General features: G+C 49.8%; 3 protein-coding genes across 3 annotated transcripts, besides 2 other annotated features; all 3 read right to left on the reverse strand.

Annotated features, from left to right (window-relative positions):
- Positions 1-420: 420 nt before the first annotated feature.
- Positions 421-2,922, reverse strand: FPSE_08388 (uncharacterized protein; the record flags this gene model as incomplete). The annotated part of the gene is made up of 1 exon (XM_009261506.1): positions 421-2,922. One exon carries the CDS (start codon positions 2,920-2,922, stop codon positions 421-423), a length of 2,502 nt encoding a protein of 833 aa, XP_009259781.1.
- Positions 2,923-5,187: 2,265 nt separating this feature from the next.
- Positions 5,188-5,225: a repeat region.
- Positions 5,226-5,697: 472 nt separating this feature from the next.
- FPSE_08387 (uncharacterized protein) lies at positions 5,698-8,228 on the reverse strand (the record flags this gene model as incomplete). The annotated part of the gene is made up of 6 exons (XM_009261505.1): positions 5,698-6,246; positions 6,305-7,209; positions 7,261-7,748; positions 7,822-7,877; positions 7,942-8,053; positions 8,113-8,228. 6 exons carry the CDS (start codon positions 8,226-8,228, stop codon positions 5,698-5,700), a joined length of 2,226 nt encoding a protein of 741 aa, XP_009259780.1.
- Positions 7,675-7,739: a microsatellite.
- Positions 8,229-9,854: 1,626 nt separating the features above from the next.
- FPSE_08386 (uncharacterized protein) lies at positions 9,855-11,268 on the reverse strand (the record flags this gene model as incomplete). Its single annotated transcript, XM_009261504.1, has 3 exons — positions 9,855-10,119; positions 10,177-10,420; positions 10,470-11,268. The coding sequence occupies 3 exons, from the start codon at positions 11,266-11,268 to the stop codon at positions 9,855-9,857; spliced, it is 1,308 nt and encodes a 435-aa protein (XP_009259779.1).
- Between the last annotated feature and the right edge of the window lie 3,809 nt (positions 11,269-15,077).

Here is a 15,077-nt window from a genome sequence, read left to right on the forward strand (position 1 = left end):
GCTGCGTTGAAAATAACGTTATGTGGTGTCGTAGATGACAAATCCTCTTAAAAAGCTGTTTCCACCTATCATGTCTCATTCAAAACGTCTTGTAGACGTCCGGGAGGATTGTCATCCTTGCCATGTGTACTTGAAAGGTTCAACTAACATCTTGATAAGTGCAGAGAGAAGACAACAGATGTAGATATCACTCATTGGTTCCGGAAATGGAGAGGTAACTTTGAAATATGGTTCATTAACATCTATTAAACATCATCGCTCATTATGCAAAGTGAGCTGCCTGTCTATACAAGACTTTTCCCGACTCAATGGCATCTCGCTTGTGCCACAGGAAACCCCAGCATCACCCAAATCCTTCCCAGTCGCAAAGAAAACAAAACATTTCAAGACATGAAAGAGTAAGTCGTAAAGAGTCATAATCTACAGACGAGCAGAGAAGCTGGCCTGGGCGTTCTGTCCATAAGCGCTCTTCTCAGGTTGGTAGAAGGGAAGAGATGTAACAGTAGCCTTGATGCGCTTGCCGAAGTACTCAATCTCAACCTTGTCGCCCTCGAGAACCTCCTTGGGAAGATATGCGTAGGCGATGGGCTTTCGGATGCTGTAGCCAAATGCTGCGCTGGTCACATAACCGACTGCACGGCCCTTGACGAACACGGGCTCCTTGCCGAGAACCACTGACTTGCCATCGTCGATAGTAAGACCGCGAATTCTTCGGGACACCTTTTCACTGGATCGACCCTTCAGAGCGTTGTAACCAACGTAGCCGTCCTTTCCAGGATGAAGAGCGAACTCCAGACCGGCCTCGTAAGGATCATACTCTTGGGTCATGTCAGAACCCCATGATCGGAAGCCCTTTTCGATGCGAAGAGCATTGAAGGCACTTCGACCAGCGGCGATGACTCCATAGGGGAGACCACCCTGCCACAAAGCATCCCAGAGTCGAAGACCGTTGTCGGCAGTGGTATAGATCTCGAAACCCTCCTCACCAATATATGAGAAGCGCGTAGCGATAGCGGGGATACCAGAGACCTCAATCTTCTTGGTAGTGAGGTAAGGGAAAGCTCGGTCAGTGAAGTTATCCTTACTGACAAGCTTCATCAGGTCCTTAGCCAAGGGACCCCAGACACCGACGCTTGCAAGGCCACCGGTGATGTCGCGGACCTGGACGGCTCTGTGAGGGCTGGCCTTGGTCTGGACCTTGGCCTCTCGAGTGAAGTAGTGAAGATCGACAGGACCGTTGACACCAAGATGGAAAAGGTCCTCGCCCAATCTGGCGACGAAGATGTCACTTCTGATACCACCGTGGTTGTCGAGGAGAAGTGTGAATGTCACCTTGCCAACCTCACCAGCAACGTTACCAGTTGTCAAGCGCTGCAACAACTCGGCAGCACCAGGACCAGCAATCTCAAGTCGTCGAATAGGAGTCTGATCGTACAAGGCAACACCAGTTCGTGTCTTCCAGGCCTCAACAGTACTGATAGGCGAGTAGAATTGTGAAGACCAAGCATCTCGCTCAACAGGTTTCCAAGCTTCGGGCAAGTCCTTGAGGAGCTTCTCGTTGGCCTCAAAGTAGTGAGGGCGCTCCCAGCCACCAGCCTCGAGGAAAAAGGCGCCAAGTTGCTGTTGACGCTGATGGAAGGGGCTGACGCGGAGGTTTCGAGGGGACTCCTTGGGCTGAAGAGGGTGGAGGATGTCGTAGACCTCGACGAACTGCTGGGAACCGGTCTCAACCACGTAGGCGGGGGAAAGTTGGACTTGCTCAAATCGAGACAGCTCACACTCGGATAGATCAATCTCGGCTCTGCCTGTGGTGAGAAGTTCAGCCATGGCGCGTCCGACACCAGCGGATTGTGTAACCCAGACAGCCTCGGCGACGTAGAAGTTGTCGAAGTTGGGGGCCTGACCAACGAGAGGGCCACCATCAGGTGTGAAGGACATGATACCGTTGAAACCGTGGTCAATCTTTGTCTCGCGAAGAGCAGGAAGAATCTCCTGCGACAGCTTCCAGCCAGGCTCGAAATCCTTGGGAGTGAACTTCAAGCTGGAAGGCATGTTCTTGTAATCGATATCCTTGGGTGTCTCGCCCAGCGAGGCTGCAACAACTGGCATGGGACGATGGCCGTAATATCCAATACCGTAGTGGTCGCCATGCTCACGGTAGTAAAGGTCCTGATCTTGATGTCGGAGAATAGGTAGTCGAGCACCGTTGGGCTCTTCATTCTTGCCCTTCTGGCTGGGAACTGATGTTGTGTGGGCATACTGATGAGCCATAGGAGTCAGGGGAATAGGTAGGCCAACCATGGCTCCAACCTCAACACCCCAGAGTCCAGCACATGAGATGACAATATCGGCCTCAAATTTGCCGTTCTTTGTGTTGACGGAAGAAACATGACCGTCGTGGTGGTCGATAGATGTGACCAATGTTGACTCGTGGTACTTGACACCCGCTGCTTGCGTTCGCGCAATGAGCTTTGCTTGAGCATCGCGAGCGAGAGCTAGACCATCGGTAGGGATATGAAGTCCACCAAGGACCTTGGACTTATCCAACAAAGGATAAATCTCGAGACACTTCTCAGGGCTGATGAGGTTGGCCTCGACGCCCCAAGAGTAAGCATATCCTCTTTTTCTCTTGAGCTCCTCCAGTCGCGCAGGTGTGGTAGCAATCTCTAAGCCACCAACCTGGTTGAAGGAGCCTAGTGACATGAGTTTCTCGACTGTGTAAGTGGCCATCTTTGTGAGGGTCTTTGATGTGTTTGTCTGGAATACCAGGCCTGGAGCGTGAGATGTTGAGCCACCAGGCATGGCTAGAGGTCCTTGCTCGAGGACCGTGATATCGGTCCATCCTCTTTGGACCAACTCATCAGCAACGTTGACGCCGACGATTCCGGCGCCGATGATGAGAACGCGCGGTGAAGGTGCCATTTTTGTCTCGTCTCTTTTGTGTATTAAAGAAGATCAGAGTAGTGTAGAGGCAAGCAACTGAAGAGAGAGATGAGAGATGAGAGATGGGTTTCAAACACAATGGCTTCTATTGGCAAAGGTTCTAGTCTCGTTATATCTTTTCCATGAACCGTCCACGACTCCGCACTCTTGCTCCTCCGCACCGTCTTCGCATCCCGATCATCAACTCAAACTATCTCCGTCCTATGTCATGGTTACGATAAGGCAACTAACATGAGAGTCTCCGGTTGCGGAAGCGCTCACGTGATCGGGCGTTGAGAGAAGTTGCGCCGTGATGGAAGGGCGTGTGGATATCATCAACCCGGGCGCTTGCAGTGCTATGTACGCTGTAATGCGGGGAGATAACAAACAGCAGATCAAAGGCGAAACTAAAAAATCTAGAATGCTAAAGTTGGGTACTATCGACCGGGCTTCAAGTGCCGACAACAAGTCGAGTTCCACCCCAGGAGTCCGTGCCGAGATGATAGGACACGCGTGATAACGCAGCGGGTTACGACTATACACGCGGCTTTGCAGCGAACAGAAACAACATTGAGGGTTCTGATATGCAAAACGTCCGCTATCGCTATGCAGCGAAGCGCCCAATGCTTGTCTCGTAGTGCAGGACGCTCGGTTGGGGATGTTACAGCACATTTTGCAATATGGCTGGGACACGGATGAATCAGCTGGACACGACAGTTGTCAGGGTAGACCATGCCCTTGCAAGCTCCCTTCTAAAACACCGTAAATTACTGGTCATGGGACCTTTTGCGGCAGAGTCACATTTCACGATGCCTTCATTTAGGCCTTTTTCTAGGGCTCTTTTTCTCCCCCTTGTGGTTGGGGCCTAGATTGAGATCCCCTCCCTTGCAAGCTCTAGCCACGAATTGATCGTGAAGGGTCTTATGCTAGATACATCGCATTTCAGCGGTGATCATTGGATTGTGATTGACCGTTTGGTTCGCATGGTGTTTGCTGTCAATCAGATGCCTGCAATCCTTCCACCCCCATTCGCTTTGGGGTCCTTGTCAAAGATTAGCCCAAACAAGGTGTGGCATCCAATTGATCTCTGTACGGGGAATTAACCGGCAATACAGTAGATACCCTTCTTTTCACATTGTAGGTGATCGACCAAAAGTCAATTTGTGAATGTGGTTGACATGTTTGGAGTCTTCGGTTCTTTCGTTGCCGTACGACTCTAACCAGATGTCATCCCGCGGGAAGGCAAAGTTAAATTCCAGTAGTAGCAGGTCAATTGACTCTATTTTTATGCCAAGAGGCGGAATACTTTTTGAGTTCGCTAGAGTTCGGCCGAGCCTGCAGTCGGGAGAACCGAGCAACGTCTAGAACAGCCAGCAGATGTGCGAATTGCTCGAAACGGCATCGTGAATGGCTTCACATGGATAGCTGCTGTACCTACGGCATGTCGTGGCACCCTACTGCACTATGTACAACGCATGCACTCTGTCTATCTTGGGGTGTTTTTTGCTGTGGAGCGGTGAGGGTCAAGACGACTCAGGACCCCCAGGAACAGAAAATAATATGGGATGGCAGGGTTTGTCTCACCGGGGAGAACCAAGGTGAACGACTCACGAGGATACCAATAAGAAAGTAAGAGAAAAATCTAGACAGCCCAGCTGACCCGCCCCTTGCAAGCCAACCGCCTAATATTGCCAAGTCAATTTCTCAGCCTCTGGTCAACGCCTCCCCCAGACACTCTTGACTCTCTCGGTCTTCAGAACTAGGGGTACCCCGTTTTCCCCGGAAAATCAGAAGAAAACACTTGACACATAGATTATGAATAGTTACTAGCTTCGTATTTACCCCAGATTGGGATTACGAACTGGTCTCCGCCTCCGCTTGGCCCGAGTTTGACATGACACATAAAAACCCAAACATGTTCAAGTCAAAGTTGGGGGAGTCTCGAGTGAACGCTTATGTAGGTGATACTGCTGCAGTGTATGTAGAGTACAGTAGCTACCGTACAGACACGACTCATCTGGGCTAGGGATGGACACATTGTGCATGTCTAGCGCCAATCTCCATCTCTGTCTCCCATCTCTTACAAACTTTCTTGTCTCTTCCCTTCCCCGCACATCACTATCTACACTTTTTTTATACTGTATTTCCAATGTGACAGGGGACTGTTTACCCCAGAAAACACCTAAACCAACTAAAAACGCTTCACTTTCTCGCTAAACCAAGACCAAATAAGTCAACTCCTCCCCCGGTTTCGGATACCCCGGTCCCCCCCTCTCTTCTCCTCCCCTCCCCTCCCTCCTCTCTATATCGAGATGTTCATCGGAGAGCATGGACCAATCGTCTACAAGTCTTTGTTCTCTGTTTTCCGTTTTCCGGGCTAGGAAATAACGCTCCGCAATGATGACTCTCTTGGGGTTGAACAAAGACGCACCTCGCTGTCATGGTGGAGAATGTACGCCCTGCTTCAGTGCGAGTCCCCAGTGAAATACTTGGTAATATTTGGAGAGTCGGTGGCCCATGACATGTATCCCGTACCGTGTAGGTCATCACAGGTCTCGTCATGCATGGAATAGCGGGAGAAGTATTGAGGAGGAATGAATCCCAGTTCTGTCCCTGGTCTTCTTTTCTTTTCCAAGACGCCTAGCACTAAGTAAAAAAAGAAAGAAAAAAACATTTCTCTAAGCCTGTACAGTATTCTGTTGTGATCCGCTAATAGCAATTACCCCATTCCCTTGGCTTCAATGACCTTGGAAGAATGACCCAAATCCACTACTCCTAAAAGTGATTAAACATAATATTACTAAAATTTTCGCCCTCCCACCAAGCGGGCCCTCGGTTGCTTTCGCTCATGGGAGGTTGCGGGTCGTCGCAGCCCATGTCAGCGATGTTAACAAATTGCGAAGAGTCTGCGTAAAGCCAAGGTGTTGTGCACAGCGTCAAGCTGTCCTCGACGGGAATTTCATCATAGACAGTGTCGCGCGCCGAGTCTGGGCCCTGCGACGAAGATAGAGGGGCCGCCTTGTATGACAGTGTAGGAGCCTCTTGACCACCATCAGCTGTGTTGATGGAAATCTCGGGAGCGCTAGCGACGATGATTTCCAAGGTGACATTCTCGTTGTCTCCTTCGTGCATTGAGTTTGGCACCAGTGATTGGTTGAGCAGTCCAGCTGTTGGAAGCTCGTGAGAGTCGGCCACTGTGTTGAACTGGAGGATCTTCCACATGAGGGGAACGCTAAGGTAGATCTTGGAGGGCATCCAGTCTTCCACCTCCATGCTCTCAGATGTTCCCGCGGCAATACGCGTCATCTTGTCAAGGTTGCGATCCTGAGAATTGTTAGTTCAAGTTCGGAGACCCAATTGAAGGATAAAATAAAATACATACCAATGCTCTGCAAGCCGCCGAAGTAGGCAAAAAGTTCTTGAGGAACCGCCTACACTTGGCAAAGTCGGCGTTGGACTTGTGCTTTAGTCTAGTCGCAGCCGCGCAACAGTAGTACAGGTGCACCGTTGCTGCAATAGCAGCCACATGCCCAAAGAAAGGATCTGCAAGGGGTACTTGTTTGTCAACTACCATGTCGATCATTCGAACGATCCAAGTAGAATGCAGCAGCGCGAGCTCTGAAGATCGTCTCCAAAAGGTGTTGGGGATGCCAAGGTTGGGATTGTGCTGCGCTCCGACGATGTAGAGGAATGGATGGTTGAGGACGGTGGGAATGACGTGGTATGTGAATTGCTCCTTGAGCCAGGGCGCCCAGTAGTCGCGATGCACTTTCAAGTCTTCAACTTTGCGCTCGTAAAACTTGACTGTATCGTAGCGATGGCACATGGGTATCCTGTTTTCCGTCTCCATAAAGTCGGCGAGGACCTTTGCATACATCGAGTCATGTCGCCAGGGCTCTTTAATGTTGTTGTGGGCGCAATCGGAAACATATTTTCGGACTTGACTCCATACCCAGCCAAGATGAACACTGGTGTTCCAGATACCGGGTTCATTTGGGTGGTGGCAGCCGAGGTCATCTCGAGGTAGAGTGGGAGCTCTGGGGTCGTGCTCTGGTTGATGGCCTCTTGTTGTAGAGTAGGCGGGTCTCCAGATCTCAGTCGGGACGCTCAAAAGACCTTCTTGGCGACCATAAGATTGCTCGAGCATTTGTAGACTCCAGAACAGTCGCTTTTTGCGCTCTATCATGGGGTCTCCAACGGCGTAGAAGGACTCTACGTCGAGCATTGCGGAGCGACATAATTGATGAGCAAGACCGAGGTGGAATTGACCAAGATGCACGTTTCCATCTACTGGGTGTTAGCTACGGTGGCAAATACAAGGTGAAATGGGTGACGTACCAATAAATGACGAGTAAGACAACAAACAAAGACTCTCAAGCGTCGCCAGATCTACACTGCCATTTGCGATGCGCAGCATAATAAGGCTCTTTGCATTGTTGGCGTACAACTTTGCCTGATCGGCATTATCGGAAAAGCGCAAAGTCAGAGCCAGAATACTGCAGGCGAGCTCATCGTGCATCGAGGCAAAGTCGCTGACCTCGTCTCTCTCAAAGCACCATATTGGCTGTCGGTGGCAATACTCAAAGTATAGCGTAACGCCAGCAGCGATGTCGGATACGCTGGGTCGCAGCGACGAGTTTTCGCATTCGGACTTGACCGAGGGATGACTCGTGGGATAACTTGGTTCGCGCGTGTTTTGGAGGCCAGAGTATGACTTTTCCGAGGTGTCTGTTGTTTCTTGAGGGGATTCGAGTTGTGATTGTTGACGTTGGTGTTGGTGTTGATGCTGGTTGTGGTTGATCTGCTGTTGTTTTTGTGATGTAGACCTGTAAATTACAGGGCATTAGCCACTGAAGTATAAGGAGTAAGGGTAGAGAACAAAGGTAGGTGAAGACATACAGATTTCCGTTGAGCAAAAAATCAAGCTTCTCTTCCAAATGCGCCAATCTCTCCTCCTAATAATAAATTCATCGTTAAGATGCGTCCCATTTTGTTGTGTGCAAAGCATGCACAACGTACCGAAGGGCCGCTCTGAGAGGGCCTAATAGCTGGGGGATAAGAGCAAGACTGTTTGAGGCGGACACAGCTTGAGCATTGTGGTTTCTCGCCAGGGCAACGAGTCTTTTTACGCCTGAATGTGTCGTGTCAGTAACCAAGACAATCGTCTAAAGTGAACCGCCAACTCTTTACCTGCATGTCAAACAGGCGTGATGCGATCGTCTTCGGCCACGGGTGCTGATGCTGGTAGTAGTAGGATTGCCAGTGGTGGTGTTTTCCTCTCCAGGAGACATTGATGACCGTGACATGTTTGCAAATATGAGAGAGGGAGATCGAGGGAGGAGGAGGAAGAGGATGATCAAAGACAATATGTCAACTGATGCAGTCACACTAACAAGAAATATAAAAAAGTGCAAGAGGCGTTGGAATGATGAACTGGTGAACCTTGTTCTGTTCAGGGGCCCGCTTCCACTAAATACTTTTGACTTTACAGAGTACAGACTGACAAACCCCGCACCGTCTACTGGTTCTTGTTACTGTAACGATAGCGCGGGGTTTTAGTTTAGTAGTATTACAGTGCAGGTCAGTCCTTCAGAGGCTACGAACTAAGACGGTTGGTGCTAACATGCAGTGCCGTACTTGGGTAGGTACCTATAGACAAGGGTCAGGGACAGAGGTGAGAGGTGACCGACAGAGGTGAGGCCAAAGGGGGCGTGTGCTGACTGTCTATAGATGGTGTCCAATTAATCTCGTCCCGAATGAAAAAACGAGGCCCACCAAAGAGAAGCAGCACAGAAGTTGAAGTGCCTTTCCATCCGTTCCGTACACGGCATCGCATTGCATAGCATAACATTACTTTCTTTACTGTACTCTATACTGTTGAATGGATCAACGGCCAACCCTGAAACGTTGTCGTACACAAAAAAAGAGGCGCGTCTCTCTCTCACAAGGTTATAGGTTAGGCCTCGCTACAGGCCCTCACTACCAGTTATCAGTTGACAACGTTTTACTTTATGGCTGCATTCTATCCAACGACTCATGACCAAAAACCACCCCAGCACAAAGACAATAAATTTCTCTTCTCACCGTAGAATCACCTATCTATCAACACCTAGCAAGCAAATGTGTATCTGTATCTGTATCTGTATCCATATCCCAATATCTCCTTATCTGCTAACCATTGGATCGGTCGCATTACATTCGCATTGACAATATTTTATTCCCTCTCCCCCCTTGTTCCTGATCCGTCCACCCTTCTACCAAAGCTTCCAGAAATAACTCTTGTCTCTCTCACCGAGACCACACCTTCCAAGCCTCTTCCCATGACATTTAACTTTGGTCCGCCGATCACCGGAGATCCATCGGGTAGACAAGAGATAACGCAGAGAGGCCCAAGTTGCAAAGATGATCTACCAAGAACAAGGCAATGACAAGGGTGCTAGATAAGAAGTGGAGATGAGGAGAACCCGACATGGATGCACTACAGAGATAAACTACGTAACTAAACTTTTAGTCTGACTCCGACAACGCAGAGTAACAGTTCACAATAACAACAGTAATCTCTTGGCAAAAGAGACCAAGGCTGTGCTCTCCAAACCGGGTAAACTCATGCAAGGTGAGGCAATTTGGAGATTATACTGTGTAATAGTAAAAGATAAATCTTCAATTCGTTCATTATGGTTCATCATTATGGCTTAAAACGCCCAATCATACCTACCCTACTCCTCTGCTCTAGGTAATCCCTGGCAGCAGTGTGTCCATTCCTTGTCACTTCCCCGCAGCTTCAGTTCCCCTCAGAGAATACGGATACAACCTTCCTCCAACGGTTACCGCGATGCATCATTCTTCATTCCATGCCTTCTTCTCCCGGTCTTCCATGCCATGCTATGCTATGCTACTATACTCTATTTTGATCTCTTGGCTTTGCTTCGCCCTTACAGCCTGGCCGCAGGATCCAGCAGATCCTTCAGCTCCGAATTGGGGTACTCGCAGTTGAACGCTCCATCCGGGCGCTCCCTGTCCCAAGCCCACTTCTCCTTGAGCTCGGGCTCTAGCTTGTCTTCCAGCATCTGCACCACGTACTTGCCCAGCACTGGGAAGAACTTGTACCCATGGAACGAGCCGCATGTGGCTACGTAGAGACCCTTGGCGCCTGCGTGCGGAGAGATGATGAAGTCTCCACTGGTAGTGAAGGCGTCCCTGTTTCAGTGCGTTAGCCTTGTCGTCAGTGCGGGGAGTTTGTGAGATGCTACATACCAGCAGATGCGGTGGTGCTCGTACTTCCAGTGCGCTCCCTTGCTGCCAAAGAACAAACGGTTTTGCGTGTCAATGTCCTCTTTGAGGCTGTTGGGTACCTTCCACTGTGCGTAGTCCTTCTCGTCAGGTGGCGCAGAGACATAACGCCCTGGCAGCACTTGGCGGGTGTTGCTGAAGATGTTCTTACCCCACCACTTGATCTCACGATCCTTTGTGGGTGGCAAGCTACCAATGAATGGAGACTCTATCACTGGTGTTAGCTACTTCTCTACAAGATGTCTTAGGATACTCACTGTGCTTGTATGTGTAACCTTGGAAGCCAACAGGCATGTGCTTCATCCTCTCGAATGATTCGTCGTCGAGAGTGACCATGCCAGTAGTGATGCCAGCAGCTGTGATGCGATCGCCAGATCGCAGATCAGGCATATTGTGACGCGCAGCGCTGTATTCCAGAAGCTTGGCTGTGTAGGCTCCGGTGGAGAGGATCACAGTATCGGCCGAGATGATATCACCCTTGGAGGTCTGAATACCAGTGGCGCGGCCATTCTCAATCTGTAGCGTAGCGACGTCGGCAACGATGTACTTGACACCGAGCTTCAGAGCCTCACGGGTCACAGCACGCAGTGAATCGCCTGCAGCGCCCCAGCCACTGTTCCTGTTGACCAGGACTTCCGTGGCGCCCGTGTAGTCAGCCTCCTCGTACAGACCGCCGTACAGCTTCTTGGCCTCCTCAATTGTGTAGACCTGGATATCTGATTGGCGGCCCAGCTTCTTGTAGTTGTTGATGACATCTTGGGCGTAGTCGCTGCGGCACACCCAGAAAACACCAGCCTTGTGGAAATGAGGCATCCACAGGGGATCAGACTCAAAGATGTCCTGGGCCTCGAGGGCGAGACGGCAGTAGAGGAGATCGTCGTAGTCAGCACGAACGACCTTGTTCCAATCCCACGAAGCAGCTACACGGTTGTCTCCATCATAAGGGTCCCTGTCCACGATTGTGACAGAGGCATTCGGGTACTTCTGAATGAGCTGGTAGGCCGTCGAGACGCCAAAGACGCCTGCTCCCACGATGAGATATGACTGAGATGCCATTGTAGAGTATATGTCTGCCAATTGACCTGAACAACGACAAAAAAGAGTATAAGAGATGAGATGGAATAACAATAACCTCCAGAACCAAAACGAATTGCTCAAGCTCACATGGCCTTTTATTACCCCCGCGTTGGAGACGAAGCCGGTCTCGGTGGTCACCGTATTCCGGGCGGCTCTCACCAAAAGCCATTTTCCGGGGCTTCACCTGGAATTCCGGCCAAGGGATCCGGAGTCCGTGGGTGGAGAAGAGGAAATCCGATCACGTGAGAAATGAGGGGAAAGGAAGTTTTGCCTCGACAGAATTGTGAAGTCGTGATAACTTCATTTTTGAGAATGTCGAGATGTCACCGTGAGATTGGAGTCAATTGAGCCGTATGGAGTGAATATCTTTGAGGATCGTGTCTGAAGGTGTCTACAGTCCCGCATTGACCATGTAGTGCAACCGTCTAGACTGAGGTCATCTCCGTCTCCTCCCTCCATCTCTATCTGGTCCTTTGTCCCCAGAGCAGGCCAAGTCAGCAGACCAACCACACCGAGACATGCACGCACGTAGGCCTTATCCAGCCAGCAGCTATCACCAGTGACCGAGTGTGAAGCTATCCACAAGGCGTCGTTCCAGCCTTCCTCCAACCCTCATGTACGAGTTGCCCTCTAAATCCCAAATCAGGAAAAGTCTTATCTCCCTCGCTTGATCCTCCCTCCCCCGCATTTTACTGTTTTCCCTTCTCCATCGGCATGCATGCACACGACTAGCCGGAGATCATTGATATCACTTAGCCTTAGCCTCAGCAAAAAAAGGACTCCTTTCTCCGCACCCGTCCTACATAGATAACGCGTCGCCCAATTTCTGCTCCGGGTTTAGCTTCATGCACAATTTGCGTTCCGCCAACCGCAATTGGCATCGAACAAAAGACAGGGGTGACGTCTCCAGATGCGAGATGGCCAAGGCTTATCTTGGCTCACCTCCCAATGCCTCACACCATGTATCAAACGTGTCTGCAACACGGCCTCCAATTTTTCCAAGACCGGCCAAGCATGCAGAAACTAGTCTGGAATATCTAATTCTGACAGAATACTGACTCCGCTTCCTGCTTATCTTGATTCAGCATCATTGCCTCGTCCCACTTCCCCATGACACAGCATCAGAGGTCCATCATGGTCGAGGCGTTGGCGGGCGTGGCGATGCCGGCACTCGTCATCCTACCCCAGAAGGCCCCAACCTGGTCCTTGCGTCCCTAGCGCTACTCTTATCCTATCATTTGACCATCGAGATATCAAGGGATAGTAACCATCGCGATGCAATGTGATACGTCCACGCGGTCTCGCATACCAGGTTGTGTCCGACTTCACCTTTGACCTGCTTGTTATCTATCTGCAACCCCGGAGTGAACGCCGTATATCGGCTGTGCTTCCAAGAATGTTCTCCCGCGTACATCAAGTTGAGGCAAGGGTTTGATGGTAATGATGCCTTTGAGAATCCCATAATCCCATAATTATGCACGACGGCTGCGTAGAATGCTAGAACATTACCGGCTTCGGTCTGCTCTAAGATCCTGTCTGCGTCCCTTATCTTGGCTCTGCCGTTCGGCACTCTGCAGATTGCTCCGTCCAACGGCTACCTGCAGGTTGTTAGCGAGATGACACGGCCAAGCAAGAGATCTCTATCTCCAAAACTTGTTCCATGCCAGACAAGTCAATCGCTCAGTTCCTTGCAGTTTCTAGTGAGCTTCTTTCAACTTGCGTAGTTAGGAAGGAGAGCAACATGCTCTGTCGGTAGTTTGAAACGAATGCTCGTTCCAGGGTAGGGGAACGAGATGACCATCCTGAGGCTCATTTCGTATAATCCTTGTACTGTTGAACATCGAGACGCGTCTCCTGTAATTGTGTGCAGGGTAGTAATTTTGGGTTTTTTTATTTATGGCCTTTTGAGTGAGTTTAAAACTTTGGGAGCCATATGCGATGCGTTCTGTAGAATAGCGATGGTAGTTGACGTGGAAATGAAAGCGTTGTCACCCTTTGTTAAGGGAGTAATAGTCGTGACACAACTCTCACGGCATCAAATAAAACACTAAATAGGTCTGAAGCAAAGTGAGTATACCTCGTACTATTCTGACAGAACTGTAGCTTTACTAGCGGTGCCTTTCACCAGATGATACCTATTGTATCACAACATACGATGTTTTTAGTTTTGTCGTACGATCAATTTCTCTTTACAATGAATATCATCCTCTTAGATGAAGCGATTGACATTCTCTATGAGATCTGTGCCTTGGTTGCGATACCATTCCGAGCAAAAGAAGCTATTATTCTGAGAACAGCTGCATTGTTGAACCACTCTGATGTCACTTTGGCACAGAAAACGAACGATGCCAAATACTTTGTCATACGATACTGAATTCCTCTTTGATGCTTCGGTGAGGTATCGCTGATGTCTTCTCACATATTAAAACGAAGGTCTGCTGTTGCAGCTGGCATCCAATTTCACCATTAATTCTCCCTCACCAAGTCCCGAATAGCTACAACCTTCAGAGTATCAGCTCCAACGTCTTCACCATGCAAATAAAACGTCGACGACAAGGCCAGATGAAAATTCTTCATGGTCTAGGGTTCCCTTGACTCCCCCACGGGGAGAAGGGAGCGGCAACCCCATACACGAGCCATCGGTTGATCTTACCTTTGCTACTTCGTGACTCCGCGATGGAGCCATAATGGAGTCGCGAGCCCAATATTTCTGGAGTACGGTACTCAGTCCAGACCTTTTCCGTCTAGGTACCCCAAATTAAGCGCTCGCTCGGGCACCAAAACCCCGGACTCGCCGGCACGGACCAGTAGTCTTACTGTATCTATATAGGCGGCTCCTCGTCTTGACTTGCATTACCGGCCGCTGCAACTCTCGCCTAAACTTGCTGTTGGTCGATATTGCCTCGTTTCGTCCTCGCCCGGTCCGTTTCAGGGGTTAATCTATACCTAGCTATCTACTATCTTCGCATAATTTGCCTTTGACAATGGCATTATCGATTCCTTTCGATCACGTACCAGAAACTCGCAATCACTAAGTCAATTCCAATGTGGATTCTATCTCGTTTCGACTCACCTGCATTCGAAGCAACTTCGCATATTGTTGCTGCGGTTGAGATACTGTTACGAAACCGCATGGTCCGAATGACCATCGAGGCGGTCACTGCTCCGGCATTTGAATTCCATCACGGAGAGACAACGAGGACAGTAGTGTTTCGTCACCCGATCAGGTGTACAAGATATTACTTGGGATACCTAGACCGAACATTCTTTTCTCTCAGCCTTCCGCCGTTTTTCTAGAAGCTGCAGTGATAGAAAGATAGTGATAACTTTATCAGCGCTGATCTATGGGAGCAAGTTGAACCGAGTTACTCCAATTCTCTTCTGCCCCTGATAAGAAACTGCCGAATTTCTAGAAGATCATGATCTTCACTGTAGATAGAGTCGAGGAGCGTCAAGGTCCGTGTTTCGGTCCAAGTCTGGGCATCTGCAGGTCCGGAACGGTCCATTGCAACACGACAATACAACAAACGTGGGGGAACATGTCACGAAGCAGAGTGTCCCGTAGCTTCGAGTAGGAACGGACCCCTACTCAAGACTCGTAAGAACCGTCATCTATGACTCTTGGAGGGTCTAATTGAGGCCGGACATGGCTTGTTCAGAGGGGGTGCGATAGTGCTAGGCGGGCCCCAAAGATAGCCTCTCCGATCATGTGACCGGTCGTCAACACCGGAGCAAGATGGCCACCTGATTGCAAGCAACGACTCAATCTATCGATATGGACGGCATCA

The sequence above is a fragment of the Fusarium pseudograminearum genome, chromosome 2, assembly GCF_000303195.2.
Source record: "Fusarium pseudograminearum CS3096 chromosome 2, whole genome shotgun sequence".
NCBI classification, from domain to species: domain Eukaryota; kingdom Fungi; phylum Ascomycota; class Sordariomycetes; order Hypocreales; family Nectriaceae; genus Fusarium; species Fusarium pseudograminearum.